General features: G+C 40.2%; 1 protein-coding gene and 2 long non-coding RNA genes across 4 annotated transcripts in view; 2 read left to right on the plus strand and 1 right to left on the minus strand.

Moving 5' to 3' along the window:
- LOC308479858 (mucin-5AC-like) overlaps positions 1-20,490 on the minus strand; it is a 63,896-nt gene that overhangs the window by 801 nt on the left and 42,605 nt on the right. The window contains exons 31-48 of the mRNA XM_081010836.1: positions 19,728-19,841; positions 18,615-18,880; positions 17,588-17,756; positions 16,775-17,022; positions 16,049-16,232; positions 15,208-15,439; positions 14,285-14,463; positions 13,491-13,560; positions 11,750-11,850; positions 10,785-10,816; positions 9,360-9,537; positions 8,118-8,222; positions 7,083-7,126; positions 4,521-4,643; positions 4,220-4,315; positions 2,895-3,023; positions 2,304-2,355; positions 1,624-1,735 (exon numbers count right to left, since the gene is read on the minus strand). Coding sequence (XP_080866962.1) covers positions 1,624-1,735; positions 2,304-2,355; positions 2,895-3,023; positions 4,220-4,315; positions 4,521-4,643; positions 7,083-7,126; positions 8,118-8,222; positions 9,360-9,537; positions 10,785-10,816; positions 11,750-11,850; positions 13,491-13,560; positions 14,285-14,463; positions 15,208-15,439; positions 16,049-16,232; positions 16,775-17,022; positions 17,588-17,756; positions 18,615-18,880; positions 19,728-19,841 — 2,434 coding nt within the window. The remainder of the gene's footprint in view (positions 1-1,623; positions 1,736-2,303; positions 2,356-2,894; positions 3,024-4,219; positions 4,316-4,520; positions 4,644-7,082; positions 7,127-8,117; positions 8,223-9,359; positions 9,538-10,784; positions 10,817-11,749; positions 11,851-13,490; positions 13,561-14,284; positions 14,464-15,207; positions 15,440-16,048; positions 16,233-16,774; positions 17,023-17,587; positions 17,757-18,614; positions 18,881-19,727; positions 19,842-20,490) is intronic.
- On the plus strand, positions 6,376-14,278 carry LOC308479911. Of its 2 annotated transcripts, none has more exons than XR_013987889.1 (3): positions 6,376-6,708; positions 8,103-8,206; positions 13,662-14,278. It is a non-coding gene; the product is annotated as an uncharacterized lncRNA (long non-coding RNA). The 2 variants fall into 2 exon arrangements; XR_013987890.1 differs by lacking the exon at positions 13,662-14,278 and adding an exon at positions 9,144-9,349.
- Positions 15,365-20,490, plus strand: part of LOC308479928 — a 76,615-nt gene continuing 71,489 nt past the window's right edge. Inside the window, exon 1 of the long non-coding RNA XR_013987897.1 lies at positions 15,365-15,463. This is a non-coding gene — a long non-coding RNA (uncharacterized lncRNA). The remainder of the gene's footprint in view (positions 15,464-20,490) is intronic.

The raw sequence follows: 20,490 nt of genomic DNA on the forward strand, positions 1-20,490 counted from the left end.
CTTTAAGAGCAGGAGGTTTTTGCCTATCAAAACAGGCTTAGGTGTATTTGCTTTCAAAGCTTCTATTTATAGTTTTTGTTTCATGAGCAATTTGGTACTCAACATGCTACCAAATCAAGGGAGGAACCAAAGAAACATGAGGAGTGGAGGAGTGGGGATGCAAAAGGCTACGTCTACATAAAACACTTTCCTTTCACATGATTCAAGTTCTACTTCCAAACCAGAATATGGGAAGGGAAACAGATCTGGGGAAATAAAAGTGTGTTATGGATTGGGATTGCCCCTCCAATATTCCTGTAGGAACACACCAACGTTTCTACACATAGATTGAAGAATCTGTGCACAGATCAGGATTCTCTAGTTCTGCCACATGGATAGATGGAAAGTCAGGGTACCACGTACATGGAAACAAGATACTTTGTGAGTCTGGGTGTTTGAAATTAATGCACCTGAATGCTGCAGTGTCTAAACTGGAATAGTGAACCAACCCACTTACAATTTGTCTGTTGTTTAATAAGAATGATTAAAATACTGTTGTATATTCATTTTGCTTCTAATATTTTGAATAAAGCACACTAAAATTAGTACGGTTTGTCCCAAATGTAAAAATAATAATAATAAAGAATACATTTCTCCTGTATATAGTTGTGTAAAGTGTAGAATCAGGATGACAGTCTTTTATTCAATATTAGCAGAAAATGGCAGAAAATGATCACATGTACAACACTTCATGTTCCAGCTCTGGTGAAAATTACTTCTGAATCTGGGACTAAACCAAATTCAGCATCCTGTTGTGCAATGGACTTTCACTTGTGCAAACGGGGCTTCCCATTCCTCTGCTCCCCACTCCAGTCTCCTGTGCACTCCTAAAGTCTGTTCCAGAGGGCTTGGGGGCCCTAAAGAACAAATTTGAGGGGGCACAGGGAGGAGGAGAGGAAGGGGAAGTCCTGTTGCATCCACTGCTGTGACACTGGATTTCTCCCCTGGTTTTTTATATTAGGGACACAATGCAATTTTGAGAGCCCAAGCAGCAAGCTGAAGGGAAATAATGGTACTGATAGATGCTACATACACACCATACATTTAAAGCAAATTTTCATCCCAAAAAACAATCCTGGGGTTGGTTTATATTCTCCTCCCAGAGCTATTTCCAGCACCCTTAACAAACTAGGGTTCTGTGTACATTGTCATAATGACAGAATGTACCGTATTTTTCGCTCTATAAGATGCACCAGACCACAAGACGCACCTAGTTTTTGGAGGAGGAAAAGAAGAAGAAAAATATTCTGAATCTCAGAAGCCAGAACAGCAAGAGGGATCGCTGCGCAGTGAAATCAGCAATCCCTCTTGCTGTTCTGGCTTCTGGGATAGCTGCGCAGCCTGCATTCACTCCATAAGACGCACACACATTTTCCCTTACTTTTTAGGAGGGAAAAAGTGAGTCTTATAGAGCAAAAAATACGGTAATCAGCGTACTGGTGTATTCACATACAAGAGCTGAGAGTGCTCCTGCTTCAAAATGCATATGAAATTCACTGTGAGGACCTTTGTAATTTTCTGCTTGGTATTACTTGAATATCCCAAAATGACGTGGATAAATGGATAGGACTTTTTGTCACTTACTTTGAAGAGCTTGGACAAGCCCCTTCACAGTAGGTCAGTTCCACAACTTCAGAAGATATGCATTCACTGTGACGTATAAGAGTTTGGTTCTTGTGAACCTTGCAGTCATTCGCTGAAAGAAAAAGAGGTGTGTATGGGGGAAATCAATAAATAGCATGTCATAATGTTCACTGATTTCTACCTCTGGCTACAGATGAGCTACAGAACAAAAGAGTCATATAGACATATGGCATCAAAGGGTAGGCTTAATTTAGGTCTTTAGTAATAGATAGCATTCTGCTAAATGCTATTTATAGACAGTTTCTTGTAGGTAGGTCTGTTTTTCAAAGCAACCATACTTTGCTACTTGCCTGCTGTACTGCTTCCCTCAGGCATCTGATTGGCTACTGTGAGAAAAGGCTGCGGGACTAGATAGGCCATAAGCTTGATCCAACAGACTCATCTTATGTTCTTATGAAGACTCAGTGCAAAACAAGACTTTCAGCAAAAATAAGTAGGACAAACTACAGCTGCAGGTTTCAGAAGAGACTTCTCTCCATCTCAAACAATATAAGAAGGTTAGATAATAGGAGATGGTTCTTAATCTAAATAGAGTTAAGCTGGACCTAGGCACAGTATTGTTCAGTCATTTGTTGTAAAATGCCCTAGTAATCAACAAGGTAAGCAAAAACTTCACTTACTTTTAGGTTTACATGTTTCACAGCAGCCATCAGGAGTCAGTTCAAGTTCATGCTATAGAACAGGAAAAGAAGGTTGTTGTTGTTGTTGTTGTTGTTTTAAAAAACAAAACACTACTGCTGCATGCAAAAGTGGGAACTTTCTAGTACAGTGGTACCTCGGGTTAAGTACTTAATTCGTTCCGGAGGTCTGTTCTTAACCTGAAACTGTTCTTAACCTGAAGCACCACTTTAGCTAATGGGGCCTCCCGCTGCTGCCGTGCCACTGCTGCACGATTTCTGTTCTCATCCTGAAGCAAAGTTCTTAACCCGAGGTAATATTTCTGGGTTAGCGGAGTCTGTAACCTGAAGCGTATGTAACCCGAGGTACCACTGTACTGGATTTGCACCGTGCCCTTACAGACCCCCCAAGTGTCCCTATATCCGTTGTCCAGGATAAGTCTGACAAACAAGTATTGTTTATTATTTTAAAACTGGTGACAGTGATTGCACATGATATCTTACTCAAAAACGGCTTGAGAACTTATTGTCTGAGCTTTAACATAATTAGAGCAGAAATGATTATAAATTAAGAATGGGGAAAAGAAAACTTACAGATTCACACTCCTCTGGATGAATGATGGGACATTTCCTTTTAGATTGGACCAGAATGAATGTATCATTCATTTGCTCACATTCGTAGTAGCTGCAGTTATTTCCTCCTGGTGGCCAAATATCACCAGGCTGTTGTCATGAATAAAACACAGCATTATTCGTTTTGTTTTCAAGTTTTAGCATACCAAATATACTCTAAAATTAGCTAGATTGCCACTGCCCACAATCACATCTCATTGGTTCAGGACATGTCACAATTTATTCTAACCCTCATTTTCCATAGCAGCTCTGTAGTTATAATCCTAAACACGCTTGTTGGAAATTGGTATTTTTTTCTTAGACGCAGGTAAGTGGGCTTTGGCTTTGCATGTGAGATATATTGCATGTGAGATATATTGCCACATTACCAAGACGACATTTGAACTTGCATCACCTGACATGCAAATCCAATACATCCTAAATATTTTTGAATGATGAGAAATAATCAGAACTTAGAGCAGTCAAAGCTGCTTTTAAATGCTACTAAATCAATTCAAAACGTGACATTAATGGTAATGAACAATTTTACCTTGTCCTACTGATTCTAATATTAACTGGGGTAGGGAACCCGCAGTCATTCAGATGTTGCTGAACTACAATTCTGATCATCGCTGACCACTGAGGTTGAAGAGAGTTAGAATCCAACAACATTTGAAGGGCCACAAGTTCCCCACGCCTGATTTAAGCACTAACTCAGGTAGTCTGGCAACTTGGATCTCACTGGACCCAGCTTGACCTCAGTGCTTGATAAACACAAGGCAATTGCATAATCAGGTTTAACTAGCTAGCTTTTTATTTTGTGATTGGGCACCACCTATTTAGGGAGCAACAGATTATTTGCAGGATCAGATTCTTCACCTCCTGCAAGTGACTCCCATTATTTTGGGTGCTAGTTTCTGTGTTTCCTTGTTTGATGTCTCACAGCTCACTAGATCCTTAATCCACAGAACTTTCACATGCTTTCCTTTTGACCTTCTAGCTAAGTCGTAGATGAGTTCTCAAATATCAGGTAGACAGTTGCTGCCATGAGAGCCATGCTTACAGATACTGAATGACCATTCAAATCCCCACAGAACTGCCTGTTCAGCTTAGCCTGTTCACATTTCAGTCATTTACTTGGACCCCTCAGTGTTTATTTGTGTATGCAGTGTAGACTTTGGTTCTCTAAATTCATGTGTCCCAATTTGAAAGAAGGCCAAGAATGAGCAAAAAATATGCTTGAGAACGCCTACAATCATCATTGTCAGTTGGGTAAAGAAAGTAGAAGAGTGAGAATACATAATTACCTGTAGTATCTCGGTGGTTTCATTCATGTTGATTATGCATGCGTTCTGGACACACTTCCCACAACACTCCCCAGCTTCTACCTGGTACTCGTAACCCTGTTTGGCAGACAGGAAAAGTTAACCATGCATGATACGTGTGGAAGAGGCAGCCACCTGCAATGATTAAGGCTGCAATCCCAACCCCACTTAGTTTGGGAAAAGACCCACTGAATTCAATAGCACTTACTTGTGTACAGACGTAAGTTAGAATTGTTCTGTTGGGAAAGAAGCAGTAATAGGGGAACTAAAGATTTGTGCTTACCTCTTGGCAATCCTTATCACATGTAACTGGTTGACATTTTACAAGATTTGTATTGGAGTCTGGGTCCTTTTCAGAGCTGCAGACACATGTTTCACAAGGCTTGCTAGGAACAGGCATTTCAGCCTGGGAAAAGTCAAAGAATAGCAGTTGTATTTATAAACAGAGTGTATAAAGCAACTTTGTGAACCAAATATCAAATTCTTTTTAAAGATTTCTAACATACAAAATGTTTTCAACTCTTTTATTTCACTTTATAAGAACTCCATTAATATTCTAAATAAGCAATCAGGGAATAGAAAAACGATGAATGAAAGCAACTTATCCAAGGCCACCAAGTGGGTTCAGAAACGAGCAAATATTTGAAGCCACGTTTCTAAGAATCCAAGATACTTCTGTGGAAACATCCTTGATTTTTAAACTGAGTATTAATTCCTGTTTTATATTGCAACTGTATTTGCCATGGTTACACCAATATTATATTTGCATTTTCCTAGGTAAACATGTAAAGTGTAAGAAGAAATATATGTCTAATAGGGTTGCCAGCTTCTTAACCAACCTCAGCTGCTGTGTTTAACAGCCATGTGATCTAGAGAGATAGGAAGGTATAATGTTCATTTCCATGCTGTGAAAAGTTTCAGCTGTTAATTTTCTAAAGTCAAGCTGCTGTTAATTTTCTAAAGTCAAGCTGCTGTTAATTTTCTAAAGTCAAGCTGCTGTTAATTTTTGAAAGTCAAGCTGCTGCACCAGAGCAGGTCAGGTGTTTTTCTAGATATTTGGCAAACCTAACCTAAACCTGCCAACCTAAAGTGGCCATTCCTTGGCATGCATCCTTGAGTATTTTGTAATGTGGTTCTGACTTTCACACGTGAGATGTTTACTGTGGGAAATGTTGATATAGTCCCAATGCAACCCAAGAAAAATATGATTGTGAAGCAGCACACTCATATCATGATTCATGATATATTGTGAGGTCAAAAATTATGAAACAATATCACAATATGGATTTCAAGCCAGTTTTAGATGATATTTTTATATATTGTGCAGCCGTACCCAGGATCCACATGACATTGTCATCAACATATCAACCCATATTCCCCCCATCTTTAATTCAGATTTACTTTTTCCACAGAAACTCTGCTAGGTTAAAAAAATGTTGTCAATGACCCATTTGCGATATCTCAACAACCTGTTTCTAATACTAAGCTCCTGTCTAAATGCATCCCCAAACTACCCATTATTAGAAGGCAGAAAACAGTGGCTTGAGTTGCCTCAATGAATTGCTTTTCATCTGGCAGAAGTATCTGCCCATTGTCAAACATTTTCCATAGTTAATGAAGCGGGTGTCCATTTGAAATGGCCATTTAAAAACTTCCCTGTCTGGACCCTTAAGTGTAGGTGGTTTAAATAATTTAGTATGATTTGCACTTTTACTCAAAAAATGCTTGCTTGGGAAGTCCCCCCTCCCCCACCCTCTGTAGTATTCTAATATGGCCTCAAGTTCAAATTCTTAACTTTGAAGTTTACATTTTATTTTGCACCTTCCCCAACCTACTAAAGTGCTCAAAGCGGCGTACAAAGGAACATTTTAAACGGTCAGAAGCCAATAAAACAGTACAGTAAATTGATTTGTTTGGCCCCCTGGTGGCCAAAAGTTGAAAGGATTTCTTGAGGGGAAAATTGGAACTGAGCCCGTTTTTTGGCCTGCTCTCTGGAGAACGGTTCCAAGATGCCACAGGCCAAAAACGGCAAAACCCCCAAATAAAACCGGTTATTGTTCATCTCACTGGCATATATACATTATGCTGGTGATGGAGGCCTACTGGATAAATCAGTCTCCCTGAGCACTGCGTACTTTGTAAGCAGCAGTGTGACTGGAAAAATGCCTGCTTTTGGGATGATGCAGCCAACTCAACAGCACAGCAGTCAGTGAAGATTTGCACATGCAAATCATTGCATGGTTTAGGCAGGGAGGTGCAAGCCGTGGCCCTCTAGGTATTGGGCTCCAACTACCACCAGCCCCAGTCAGCATGCCCAATGGCCAGCGAGGGTGACAGGCAAGGATTTTTTTCAGCCGGAACTTGCCGGAACTCTGTTCTAGCACCTCTCAGGTGGGTGCCATTGCCATTTCCCTCCTCTGGAACACCCTCCTCAGGAAAGCTCACCTAGCACTGACTTCAATGTCTTTTTGGTACAAAGCCAAAATAACCTTCTTTTATCTCCCCAGAACCTTATGGTGTTTTATATTATGTGGTTTTAACATCTGTTCTTATTGTTTGGCGGTTCTGCCATTTCACGTTCCTTTTTGGTTGTTTTTAGCTACTCTTGAGAACCTGCACAGTTGAAAGGTATAATAAATATGTCTGAAAATCAGTATATATAAAAAAAGCATGCTCAAACAGCATTGCTTTGACTTAACAGGTACCCCTTGAAATTAATTTCAAAGTCCGGCTGCTGCTACTGCTGTTGCTACAGTCTCTGCCTACGACTGAAAAGGGAACAATAGAAAAGAAGGATTTTAATCTGTGTACATAGTATATGTAGACATAAAACTCGCATTCTTACCCTGTAAAGTGTTCCATTGACAAGACAGACATCTGGGATTGGTACTGAAAACAGAAACAGACAATTACTTTAAAATATGGTGGAGAAATTATCTTTATAAGGTCCATTCCTGGATCCTCATCCCCCTAGGCTTTCTTCATTTCACCTGCCTAAATTAAGTGGGTGGGGGATCAATTTGATGTTGCTATTGTTTCACAGCTGGGAGGCAGATATCCTTGCTGATCTAGTGCAGATCAACTAGAGATCTACATCCACCTTTTGCTGACTCCAGCGTTAAATATGGTAACTTATCTGACAGGGAAACTCTTTGAAAAAGATTGGGGGGCGGGGAGAAGAGAGTAAGGTGATACGTCATTGCTCACTTGACTGTTGGATATAATCCTTTCTGTGCAAAAGTGAAAGGAGATACATGAACACTTTGCGTGTGTATTTATTTATTGCTTAAGGCAATGTATATAGTCCCTCCCACCACACACACACACACACACACACACACACACACACACATATACACACACTTTTACCATCACAACAATCCTGTGAAATGGATTCAGGTGAGAGATAAAACTGTAAAGCACATTTGAAACATGTTCTTTCCCTCAGGGAATGTTAGGCACTGTGGTTTGTTAAAGGTTGCCAGGAATTTTAACTGCGAGGGGTAAACTACAGTGGCCAGAATTCTTTTGGAGGAAATAATGTGCTTTAAAGGTATTTTGTGTACACAGTGACTGGCCCGAAGTTACTCAATGACCTTTGCGGCCTAGTGGAATTTTGAAGATGAGTTTCTCCAGCTTTTAGTCTGACACTAGTCCAAGGTGGCTTTGAAGTGTAGTTCATACTGTTTGACGCTGCACTCCAGAATGTGTCTTCAGTTTCTAAAATATTTTAATGGCAACATTTTTGTTTGTTTGTTTTAAGGAGGGGAGTGTGGAATGCTTCCACTGTATGTAAATTATGTCTGGGTTCAGCCTAACTTGATGTTTTAATCTCTCTCATCTACTTTCTCTCTCTACATGTCAGAATGCTAGCACTTACTACAGGGAAAGCTGACACAGCAGTCTCCTTCAAGCAGGACTGGGGTTGCCTCGTATCCAAGTTCACAAGGTTTCTTGTCGTTGGAGCAGGTAGTAGTATTGCATTCTGTGGAATAATCAGAAAACATAACAGAGCTGAAGAAGCACGTCTAGCACCCCAGCCTTAAATGTTTAGACCAGCAAATATTCCTGTGGTGCAAGGACAATAATCCTATTCAGTATCATGACTGGTGGGTGAGAGTGTACTGGGGTGGGGTAGGTATGCACGAGGAAGACCAGCATGGCTCCCTCCATCAGCCAAAGAAAAAACAGCTGAAGGAGGTTTGACACATACATACCCACTCACCGCCCAACACGTCACACGCTAGTATTGTAGAGCTGAAGGACAGCATACTCCAGGGCATTAAAAGCTGCTAGCAGTTTACTCCCCTTGCCTCCCAAGCTGGCCATCGTGGCAAGTGGGAGACCTAGCCAATCCCCACCCATCCACCATGCACAATAAGCTTGTTTCACCCCTCCAGGCTAAAAAGAACAGTAAGATCCAAGGTATGAGTATGCCTCTCTCCCCCCCCCCCCGCCCACCGCTTCCTTTCCCTCTCATGCCAGGTCTGTTATATGTCAAGACCTAGGGCAGGGACTGTCTTATTACTGATCATTGTACGTTTTGCTGCAAGCCTTTTTCTTGCTAACAGGTGGACTAAAAATGCATTAAATAAATAAATACATTTCAGAATTGACTTAGCTTGCCTTCAGATCATATTGTAAAGGAGGGAAAGGAGACTAGCAAATCTCCTGTTTCTGGCAAGTCCTCCAGTCCTAAGCAGATTTCTGTCAAAAATTCCTACTAAGGTTGAAGGACATACTGCCAAGTTAATGTATGTAGGATTGCAGGTTAATTGTAGTAAAGCTCTTTTGACTATATGGTGAGCAAAGCAAAGCATCCAAACCCAGAGATTTAACTCTTTATCTGCCTGTCAGTCCCCATATGACAAGAGAAAATTGTTTGTTTTTTTTGTATTTTTTACAGATTGCTCTGTGTGGTTATTTACTATAGAGATAATTAAGTTGGGATAGAATTGTGCAACTGATATTACCTGCCAACATGTAATGCTGTCTGGATGTCTGTGTTTCCTCCTCAACCAAAGCAACAGTAACAATAATAGCACAAATTGTTTCATCAACAGAGGGCAGAATTGGATTGATTGGCATTGGCTATCAATAAATAATACATGCAAATACGTACTGCATTGAAGTTCTGGACAGCACGGGTCTTTTGGTGTCAGCACAGGGACAGGCACAAACCCTTCTTTCTCACATTTGGGTGGTTCCGATGACACACAGGTCTGTGGCTTGCACTGGACGCTCTCAGTCAATGGGTCACAAATACACTCTTGACAGTTGCTCTTCCATGAGGAGCCAGGCTATATGAAAAAGAAAGCAAATCAGTTAACACTGTATGGCAGCAATGAAACCTATCATCATCTGCTTACTTGTCAATTATTAGACCTTAAGCTTTCTTTAGAAGGGGCACCTAGTTGATCTTAAGTTTCCTGTAATATCAAACTTACGGTAACTGTGCAATAAGCTTTGGACCAGAGCCATACAATACAACTTGAAGGTGCTTCTTAAGGATTGTTTCCACCACCCCACAAATGGCTATAAAAAGACTTCCTTAAATTGTAAGATACAGAAAGTTATGCTGAACCAGGTTAAATTTCCTTCTAGGCTGTTTCAGGGAGATGCACATATATAGCATTGGTTCTATATGTGCCTTAGGCATGGCCTTCTGAGTCCTCTGAAAGACTTGTTGGTCTTCTTCTGAAACCCAAGCAAAGTACTTACGATGCAGACCACAACCTCTACCAGCTGCTATTTTAATTTCTATCACTTCCATGCAAAGTCTTTCTTTGAGATCACAAAGTGTTGCATTAGATGTTAATCCTACTCAGAATAGACCCATTGAAATTGATGGACATGACTAAGTTTGGCCCATTAATATTAGTGTGTCTAATCTGATGTTTCAAAGGCTTCAGGGGACAACTGGTGTACCTCTCAATCCAAAGGGGGCTGGAAAGTGTGCTGGAGAATCCATCTGACAGCTATAGAGCCCAGGAGAGGCTGGTATTTCAGACTATGTCTGCTTCTCCTTCAGAAGCACTTCTATGTTTCTGACCAGCTCACTATTTCTGCATGTTGATAATAATTATCTGGATCTACTGGTACATGCCAGTTATGCATACCAAAACTACAAATCTTTTTGCTACAAGGAAAATTTTCAATGACTTCTATTGCTTTCTTTTGGTTATTCTCCAAAACACACACACACACACACACACACACACACACACGGTGTATAACAATAACAAGAAACTAAATTAAATAAAATATTGTGAATTCTCTCCCTCCCCACATGACTTTACCCTCCCTCCTAAAATCTGAAATGATCTCCGACTCCTACTACAATATAAAATGATGCCCTTGTCTGGTAAAGCAGAAGTTTAGCACTAATAATAACAGTTTGCCGCCTTGTGAATGTATGTGCAGGGGTGCAGGGTATTGCAGTCATAGTGGGTCCAATTATTAGTCCCTTGTCAGTTCTGGATGATTCTCTATGTTGCCTGGGTATAGGCAACGGTCTAGGCATAATCTTTCCAAGTGAAATACTCACTGGTTTGGGCAATCCGTCTGGTCCCACGCAGCCTGGAAATAAATAAAGACATAAGAATTCATACAGATCCCTTATATTCCATAAACATGTAAACTGCCTTAACTTTAACACAAGTTTCCTGTAGCTATTATTATGCAGCTTTTTCCAGCTAAGTAACCAGTTTATACAGAGAATTTCACCACATGCTGAATTTTTACAGGATTCTTCCTGGGTTGTTCTTTAAAAACATACCTCCATGCAGTATAATAAAAATACAGGCATAACAATACTGTATTAACCACATAGTAGTAAAACTTAATTTCATCACATGGAACGGAGCATTTATGTGTAACCACAGAAGGAAATGGATGCTGAGGATGCCATAGCATCCTGCTATTCTTCACCACTTGTGGCATGCCCCCTGCAGGTCAGCTGCTCATTTTGAGTTTACAGACATAATTTGAAATTACAGAAAGACATGCAAATGTTAGAAAAAGCTAAAGTTACCCTTGTGTTATTTAGGCCCTAATTATACACATGCACACACCTCTGAGCAGATAAGTAGAGGATTGCCCTTCCACATACCACCTCTAATGAGCTTCATAAGCTGTTTATTAGGGGCAACAGACCAGAAATAAAACATACAGGACAAGCATAGCATAGTAACAGCAGCTTAGAAAATAGAAACTAGCAAATAGACAAAATAGCAAATAGCTTCAGGTAAGCCCCTGGAAATAATCCTTCCAGCTTTGGGTGGTTAACTGACTTCTTATTGTCACAGCCACCAACAGAAATTTGACTGCTGTCTTTAAAACTTGTGGGATTTTATCTCCCAGCAAATGTTTAACATAGAATTGAGTTGACCTTCCTGGTAATTTGGCCCGTAAAGGGCCAATCATTTGCTGATGAACTCCAATACCTTTAATTATGCATCTGCTTTTGGTTTAAATTGACATAATTAGCCAATCAGGAATAGAGAAACTTACCACATGTTTTGACACAGATATCCGTGTATGTATTGAAGAGGATTTTGTCCTCTGGGCAGAAGCATCCTTCAGCAACATGCTCACTTGTATCTTTGGTTGGTCTGCAAGGAAAAGAAGAGCAGATAATATTTTTTCCAGTTCTGTAATCAAACAGTTTAATAGCTTCAATGCTCACCTTCGTAAAAACACTATTTTTCTAAGGGATTACAGTATTTAAATGCAAAAGAAAATTGGCGCTTTCCTAAGAAGTAAATAAATACTGGAGCCATTCACTATAGATGGCATAATAAGAGACAACAGGTTAATTGCAACAGTTTATGTTAAGAGTAAGAATTGTGTGTTGGGAATCCGGTCAGCACAATAATTTGCATGTCTACTCAGAAATAAGTTTTTCAGGTCAATGGCACTTACTCTCAAGTAAGTGTGCATATGGTTGAAGATTAACAGCGCACACTGAACCACTCAGGTCAAAAGTGCTGTAGGCTGAATCTGGCCTATGGGCTGTCACTTCTCCACCCCCAATTTAAACCAGTGAAAGCTAGTCTGCCAGGCCACTGTGCTCAAGCTGCAAACACTACACTAGAAGGAAGAAATCTTTGAAAGGATCTTTCTTAATCTATTTACAGTGGTACTTCGGGTTACATACGCTTCAGGTTACAGACTCCGCTAACCCAGAAATAGTAACTCGGGTTAAGGATAAGAACAGAAATCGTGCTCCGGCGGCGCGGCAGCAGCAGGAGGCCCCATTAGCTAAAGTGGTGCTTCAGGTTAAGAACGGTTTCAGGTTAAGAACGGACCTCCGGAACGAATTAAGTACTTAACCCAAGGTACCACTGTACAATGCTATCCAATTGCACTATGCATGAGATCAGGGTTGAAACAGAATCCCTTTTTTGAGCTAAGAACAAGGTAATGCGGAATAGTTATCCTGGCTTTAAACTTTAAACTCTTTTCACCTGCTCTGCTTTACTTAATTTGGGACGGACCCCACCTTTTAACACCCTTGACTTAAGGTAACCAAGCTGAATAGAGAGAGTTAAAGCTAGAATAACTATTCAACATTACCATGATTTATGGTATCAGGTAAGCATGCTAATCCATTTATGTGGCCTATACAGTATTTGTACTCTTGCCTCATTAATTTGTGCAGAGTACAAGCAAGTATGTGATTCCAGGGTAGACGTGTTTAGCACCAAACATTAGAATTATCATGCCCTGGATTAGCCATAGGGATATGGCCTGGAGAACCTGAAAAGGTTTATGGTGCCCTGGAGGACTGACTGGATCTTGAAAACATCCTTGTAAAATGAGTAGAGTTGAAAGACCAAGGCAGGGACTTCTGTGGTGGGAACTGCTCAGGCTCTGGCAGGTTTAAAGTATCTACCAGCAAAGAATGCAGTTTAACCAGGGTTAAAAACCTGAAGCTGGCAATCATAATTATTTGGGGAGGAATTGACATGGAATTAATGACCATATAAATAGATAAGAATGCATTTTTTAAAACAAATCCTATTAATTAATGCAACATTCCCCTAATAATTAACACATCAACTATCCACTGCTGCCATACTTGGGACGATACTAACTAATTAAAGATCTTCATATAAAGATCTTGATATGACCTTTATACATTCACCATTTTCTAGCAAGTCATATACATATTTCATATTTGTCTCTTATTCAAAGATACAAAAGTGCAGCCATTAGCATTCAGAGAGCTAATTATTTAGTTAATACATACCCATCATCACAGGTGACAGGGTGAATGGGGCCACATGCATTGTACACCTTGTCTTTGGGGCAGTGGTATGCTGTATATAAGAGAATAAAATGTGTCATTAAAAAGCAGAATGACTCCAACATGAGGCAGAACTATGTATTACATGTTGTCATATTATGTTTTTCCCATTAGCTTTTTAAAAAATCACATAAAGCATCTATGGTTGGCATCAGATTGAATGAAGGAGTGGCGTTTGCCAAGGCAAGGCACACCTACACCCAGAGGACTGTTGTAAGCCCCAGTGCATGCTCAATCCTGACCGACAAATGGAAATATCCATAGCTGAGAACATGGATTCAATACAGACATCCACAGATGGATTCTAATCCAGTGGAGAAAACCTGTTGGTGGAAAGAGAGGGAGGCAACGTTTGCCAATTTCCCCCATCCTCTTGCAGTGCCACCTCCCATGTTGATCTGGAGGATCCTCCAACCCTCTGGAGCAGTTTCAGAGGTTGCAATGGGCTTCAGGGAGATGGAGCAATTAGCAAAAGTCAACTTCCCTTCCCTTCTGGATTCAATCCACTATGAAGTGCAGAAGCTGAAATCTTAATTCTTGTGAAAAAAAGACAAAGACTGAGGGAAACAAACATGCAACTGAAGTTAGAACATGCTATTGTTCAGTTTGCATTGATTACTATTCATCTGCTGACACCGTTTTGAATGGTTGATTGATTGGTTCACTCAGCTATTATTGCTCTACGATAAATTGCTGCTCACTTTAGGATAAGCGAAAATACGTTGTCTTCCACTTACGGCATTTTCCTAGCGTCATGTTCCTCCAGTCAGTACAAACCCCTTTAGCTATGCAGAGGGAAGCATATATCTCCAAATTGTAGCAAGGCACAGAATCATTGGAAGACTGACAGGCTTCAAGGAGGCAGTCTTCATAGTATATTCTGGGAGGCAGAACCTTATGGCATTCTTCAAAGACACTTCAAATACAAAAGAATACATGGTTGAACTATGGCTCATAAATATTGCAATGTCCCCTTGCCACCCCATTTTCAGTATGAAACTGCGACTGAAAGGATAATATTCTTAGCAAATATGTACAGTACATTTCACAATGATATCAATTCTAGAAAGATCAGCTTTGTATTACTATGGAAGTAAAAATCCTACAGTGTTGCAATGTTACAGCTCTTTATGGTATATAAGGTAGCCGAGATGCCTTGAAGATACTAAAACAATGCCATGCTTATTGTTGGATGGATCTTATGTTCTTTGTATACTGTGTTAGTTTTATGATGTTAGCCACCCTGAGCCTGGCTCCGGCTGGGGAGGGCGGGGTACAAATAAAATTTATTATTATTATTATTATTATTATTATTATTATTATCTGTGAAATATAAGAACAATAAAGGAAAAGGGTGTTATCTATCCCTAGAAAACATTCCTGATGTCCTAGCAGTAGATAAAAACATAAGAATATAAGGTGAAAAGCTCTGCTGGAGCAGACCAAAGTTTTATCTTTCTAGTCCTGTGGTCAACCAGTGGCTTATGTCCTGCCCACAAGCTGGACAGATGAGGTCATGTGCACAATGTCTTGGTGATGATTTTATGTTCCTATGTGTTCATCAGAAGTGGGTTTTAAAAAAAAATAAAGTTGTCAAAGCGATAGCTTGCTCTGCAGGATCTAACAGCTGAAGCATTTGTAAAGGCTGTGTTGAACTTACTCGCTCACAATCAGCTCACACAGAGGAGATGGAGTGGTGCAGGGTGTTGGTGCTGGTGTTGTCGTTCTTGGCTCATGCGGTGTTGTTGTCGGAGGTGATGTTGTTGGCACTCCATAGCAATGGGGCTTGTTTTTATCGTAGGTCTTCCAGTAGCTGGCCATTTCTGAGCAAGAGGAAGCTTCATGGCCGTTGGGGAGGCGGCAGTCATCTGTCTTGTCATTTGAACATACCCCTACGAGGGAGAAAGGGTCGCATCGTAAGTGTGCTGAATATGCAGTATACATTAGTGTCACTCTGAATGACATTGAAATAACGAAGTGGACTTCCTAATTGAAAAAGCCATTGTTGCTATCATAAAGTGTACCTTATATGCATATTCTGTTTCCTACTCTTCAGTATGGATATATTAGTCAAACCCAGGCTTCCTCAACCTCAGCTCTCCAGATGTTTTGAGACTACAATTCCCATCACCCCTGACCACTGGTCCTGCTAGCTAGGGATCATGGGAGTTGTAGGCCAAAAGCATCTGGAGGGCCGAGGTTGAGGAAGCCTGGTCAAACCATAGGTCCACCAAGCCCAATTAGGTCTACTCTGATGGGCAGCAGTTCTTTCTTCATCCCAAGAACTTTCAGATGTAGATACCAGGAACTGGACCTGGGATGGTCTAACACCACACACATGTGTTCGGCCATGGAGCTGTGGCCCCTCCCCCCAATGGTTAATTTTTCTTTATTGCTTTTCTAATGCTCCACATCTTCCTATGTAAAGAAATTTGTTTTGAAGGAATAACATTGTGAACAAGGATTTGAATGGTTGGGGATGTTTTGATCCCTTTACTTACCACATTGCCCCTCTGTGTTATGCTGAAATAGGTCAAAGGGGAGTTTTACTGAGAAAGTGAGCCCGTTGAAAGATATAAAAGCTTGGAGTGCAGGGATTTCGACACTCATGACAGTTCCAGTACTGGTGACAGAAATACCATATTTGGTGAAATCTCCATTGACCGGCTCATGGTTGAAAAAAATCTGAAACAGCAGCACAAAAGAGGCAAAAGAATATAAATCTGGAGGATTCAGAGTCTTCCAGAGCACTTGAGGGCAATCAGTCCTGGCCATGCTGATATTTCCTAGCTGCCTGTTTTTATACTACTTTTAATACTGCAATGATTATTTTACTGTGTTATTGTATTTAATTTAAAACAGTAAGCCATAGTTTTTAACTGAAAACATACACACACACACATGTATATATATATATGTGTCTGTGCGCGTATGTCATTGATTCTATAACCATTAACTGGAAGTAAAGTGCATTAAACTCAGTGGGGGCTTTCTTCTGAGTAGTCATTATAGAGATGCACAGTTTGAGGAATAGCATCTCAATCCTAAACATAATCTACATCATGGGATTAAGTAGCATTCCTCAAACAGGCACTTTGCCATGATTGTTATGTAAATTTTACAACCCATTAGCTGGTTTATAAATGTCATTTTGACATTTTTGTTTTGGTAAAAAATAATTATTGTAGGAATCTGACACAGTTTGAGAAATCTGTGGCACACAGTACCTTGTTAATTCTCACTCCTTCATGCACTTCGCTGCTTAGCACAACTTCCATTGAGTTGTAATTTACAATGATGGCTCTGGAACAGGGCTGATTGTTAGTGACATCACAGAAATAATTGTCAAGCAAAACACTGAGGTTTCCATGTATATTCACAATCTCTTTCACCAAGATGTAAGTGCAGTTGTCATAGAAAGTGTAATAAGTGCCATCAAATGTCAGATAGTTAGCATCCCAACCAGTGCAAATACCTGTAACAGAAATCAAAAGATCAAATAAGGTTCACCTGGAGTGTAGTCTTGAGCAAACCAGAGTAACCAAAGTAAATATACACTGTGAAATCATTGGTTATTATGCTGTTGCTTGTATTAACTTTGATGGGCTAGGTCCTACTTTGGTACACCAATTAGAAAGTGGGAATAATAAGAGAATTCTAGGAGAGCAATGTTGATGGTGCAGATTTTGTGGTGAAACAACTGCCATAGCCAGAGTCCTGATGACTAGTGACAGCCAGGGCAGGTATTGGTTGAACCACAGCATTTTCTCCCTTACTCCTTTCCACTGAAATATGAAAAGCCACCCACTGACTTTTTTAGGAGTATGCTAGAGAAACAAGAGGTTTAGGCTTCTGCAAATCCATAGCCTTCCCTGAAAGACCCTCAAAAGTCTCACCTCCCTCAATAAATGGAATTGTAACTGCATGACATTACACCCCCTGAGCTTTGTATGATACAGTCCTGTAAGTTAAATATCTTAATCTCTCATTCCATATCATAAAGATATATGTACTTTTTCTGAATGCTCAGTTATACTTACATTCACATTCATAGCGTTCAACACAGCCATCCTTATCTACTATTTTTATCGGTGGGAGTCCACTCACACATACTGTCTTCTCTACAGGTGGTTGCGGCTTCAGAACTATTTTGTTGTTTCCTTCACAAGTTGCCACAGTGCAGTTGTTAAACATCCAAGTTTCATTGGTCTAGAGGGAAACCAGAGAAAAAATATTCTACAAGTGTCATACTCTTAGAAAGACACCATCTCCACTACCAAGGGTTCTTGTCCTACTGGAAGAGGAAAACCCATCTGGAGGCAAAATGGGGTGTTAGGGGGAGAGGCTGTTTCTCAATGGTAGAGCACACGGTGTGCATGCAAAAGGTCCCATGTTTAATCCTTAGCAACTCCAGATAGCCCCAGTGAAGACTCCTATATGAAACCCTGAGGAGTCATTAGCAGTCAACAAGGACAAGAGTGAGATAGAGAGACCCATAGTCTGCCTTGGTATAAGCCAGCTTGCTATGTTTTAGAAAAGTGAGGCAAACAAGAACATTTGGAATGGACTTGAGATTTCTCCATATATGACTCTGTGGCAGGGGTAGGCAACCTGTAGCCTACCCAAAGTTGTTGGATTCCAGTTCCCACCAGTTCCAACCACCAGTGGTCAGGGATAATGAGACTTTGAATCCAGTAACATCAAGATCCCCATCCATTTTCAGTGAGATCAATAGCACAATTAAGATCTATAACAAGAGAGTTGATTGTGACCAAGTGCATGTTCACATGACAGCTCCTCATACCTCCCAAAACAGTGGTGCTCATACAGCATGAATTGTGGGCAAAAGTCCCTGGGGTAGTCAGGATTTTCTTTTCAACATAGACACCTCGTTCACCAAGAGAGGATTCATTTGATGGTTTTTAAGGGGGTGAAAATGGAGTGAGAGAGGCATTTGGTAGTCAACAGCTTTCCCCAACATGAAGCCCTTTTGATGTTTAGGGCTACAGCCTCTCATCAGCTAGCAAAAGCTATCCCCAATGTATGTATGAAAACAATGCTAATTACCTTTCTTGGTGGATCAATATCAGGGCAACCTGTTACAGGAGTTGTGGGGGTTGATACAGCTGCAGTAGTGTATACTCTGGTTGATGGAACAACAGTAGTGGGTGACGGAGAAGGCTGGGTTCCTGCAGTTGTAACTGATGGTGTTGATGGGTGGGAAGGAGTTGTTGAAGGACATGGTCCCTGGAACACCTCAATTTCACAGCTTCTGTTGCAAACTGCATAAAAACTGCATCCGGAACTATCAGTTCTATTGTATATTACGTCCCCTATTTTAAAAAAGGAGGGAATTTATCATAAAGCACTATGTACGAAAATTATAAAACAAAACATGTCATAACGTTCTAAAATGCAAATAAAGTTCAGATGAATTTGTCTACTGACATGCAGTGCAACTCTCAGCAGCAAGTCTGAGAAAGCATGCATTGGATTGTGTAATTTGTAGTGGGCAAGCTCCAACCCCACACCACCATGGGAGATCAGCAAGAGGTTCAGCTGAGGCCTTTTCCCCAGTTGGTCCTTAGCCAGTAAATCATATACAAGTATAACTTGTGACTCACAATCCTAGGGAGTAAAAGGACATGTTGGCCACCTGTTAAAAGTAATGGCTGGCAGATAGTAGTAGATGTACATGAATATGAGTCAGTTGTAAAAGGGGATAGGGGATAGGTGAGAGATGGATCTATTGACATCTCTGTGGTTCAATACTGTTCAAAGAATGTATGGCATGAGAGAATTACATAATTCATCTCAGCTAATACTTTTGTTCCCTAGGTTGTTAAAACATGTAAAGCAGTGTAGAGTAAAACACAGATACATAAATTCAATAAAGCATTGAAAATATCAGCCCCAAACTTGCAAAAAACAAACAAAAAACCCAGATAAAGCAGGATTAATAAAATGATTTAAATGTAAATGTAAAAAGTAAGTAAAAAGGTTTCTACTCCTCCTCAAACTATACAGCAGAGCACCAAAGTAGACTCCCCTGTGGAGAGTGGTGCACAATCATGATGTAGATATAAAGAAGGACGTATGTTGAGCATATGTACAATCAAAGCAATATGTGAATGAAAACATTGTTTCAGCTGCTTTTCAAATTCATTAAGAGAAACTCACCAGGAGAAAACAAGCCCTTACTAAATCCGGGTACACGGCAGAAACATGGAGTTGTTCTGCTCAAAGTGACTGTTGTAGTTCCTGTTGTAGAAGGTATGGAAGTACTTGTTGCTGCTGAAGACACAATAGAAAAGAAATAAATGTATAATAGTTGTTACGTACTGCCTGAAGACATACTGCTGGAAATGGATGCTAAACACTGTAGATACTTAAGACTTCAGTGTACATTTCCAAAGCACCAACTGAAGCATAACAATTCAGAATTCCAACTGAGCTCAACCGGACTTACATGTATCTTTAGGGCTAGAGAATTTAACTTGATAATTGTACTACAAAAACCAGTTTAATTGATCAGATCAATACTTTGCTTACTTGCTGTTCTTATTATACACCTACCATACTATCAAGAAACAGGGGAATCCAGCTATATTCCTCCCAGTATCAAGAAACACACCCCTCCAGTCCAAAGGTGCTGTTAATAAAATTCCAAATATCTAGCCAGAGAGCTATCTACTACTTGTAATAGCATTGAAAACTTCTTTGAAAAATGCACACTGAGATCTAGGCAAACATTTTTGATAAGTTGCTAGCTGATAGACACTAGGTTTCATAATTGGGATACCAATTTTTGAAAAGGGTGGTATATGAAATAAGATCACCAAGCCCCCATTAATATGAAACAATTTGCTAACATTTGGCATGACACCTGTAACTGAGTAACATGTAATAAATTTAACTGTTGAAATATTTACCAAAGGTAACA

The sequence above is a fragment of the Podarcis pityusensis genome (assembly GCF_964106645.2).
Source record: "Podarcis pityusensis genome assembly, chromosome: 1".
NCBI lineage: Eukaryota > Metazoa > Chordata > Lepidosauria > Squamata > Lacertidae > Podarcis > Podarcis pityusensis.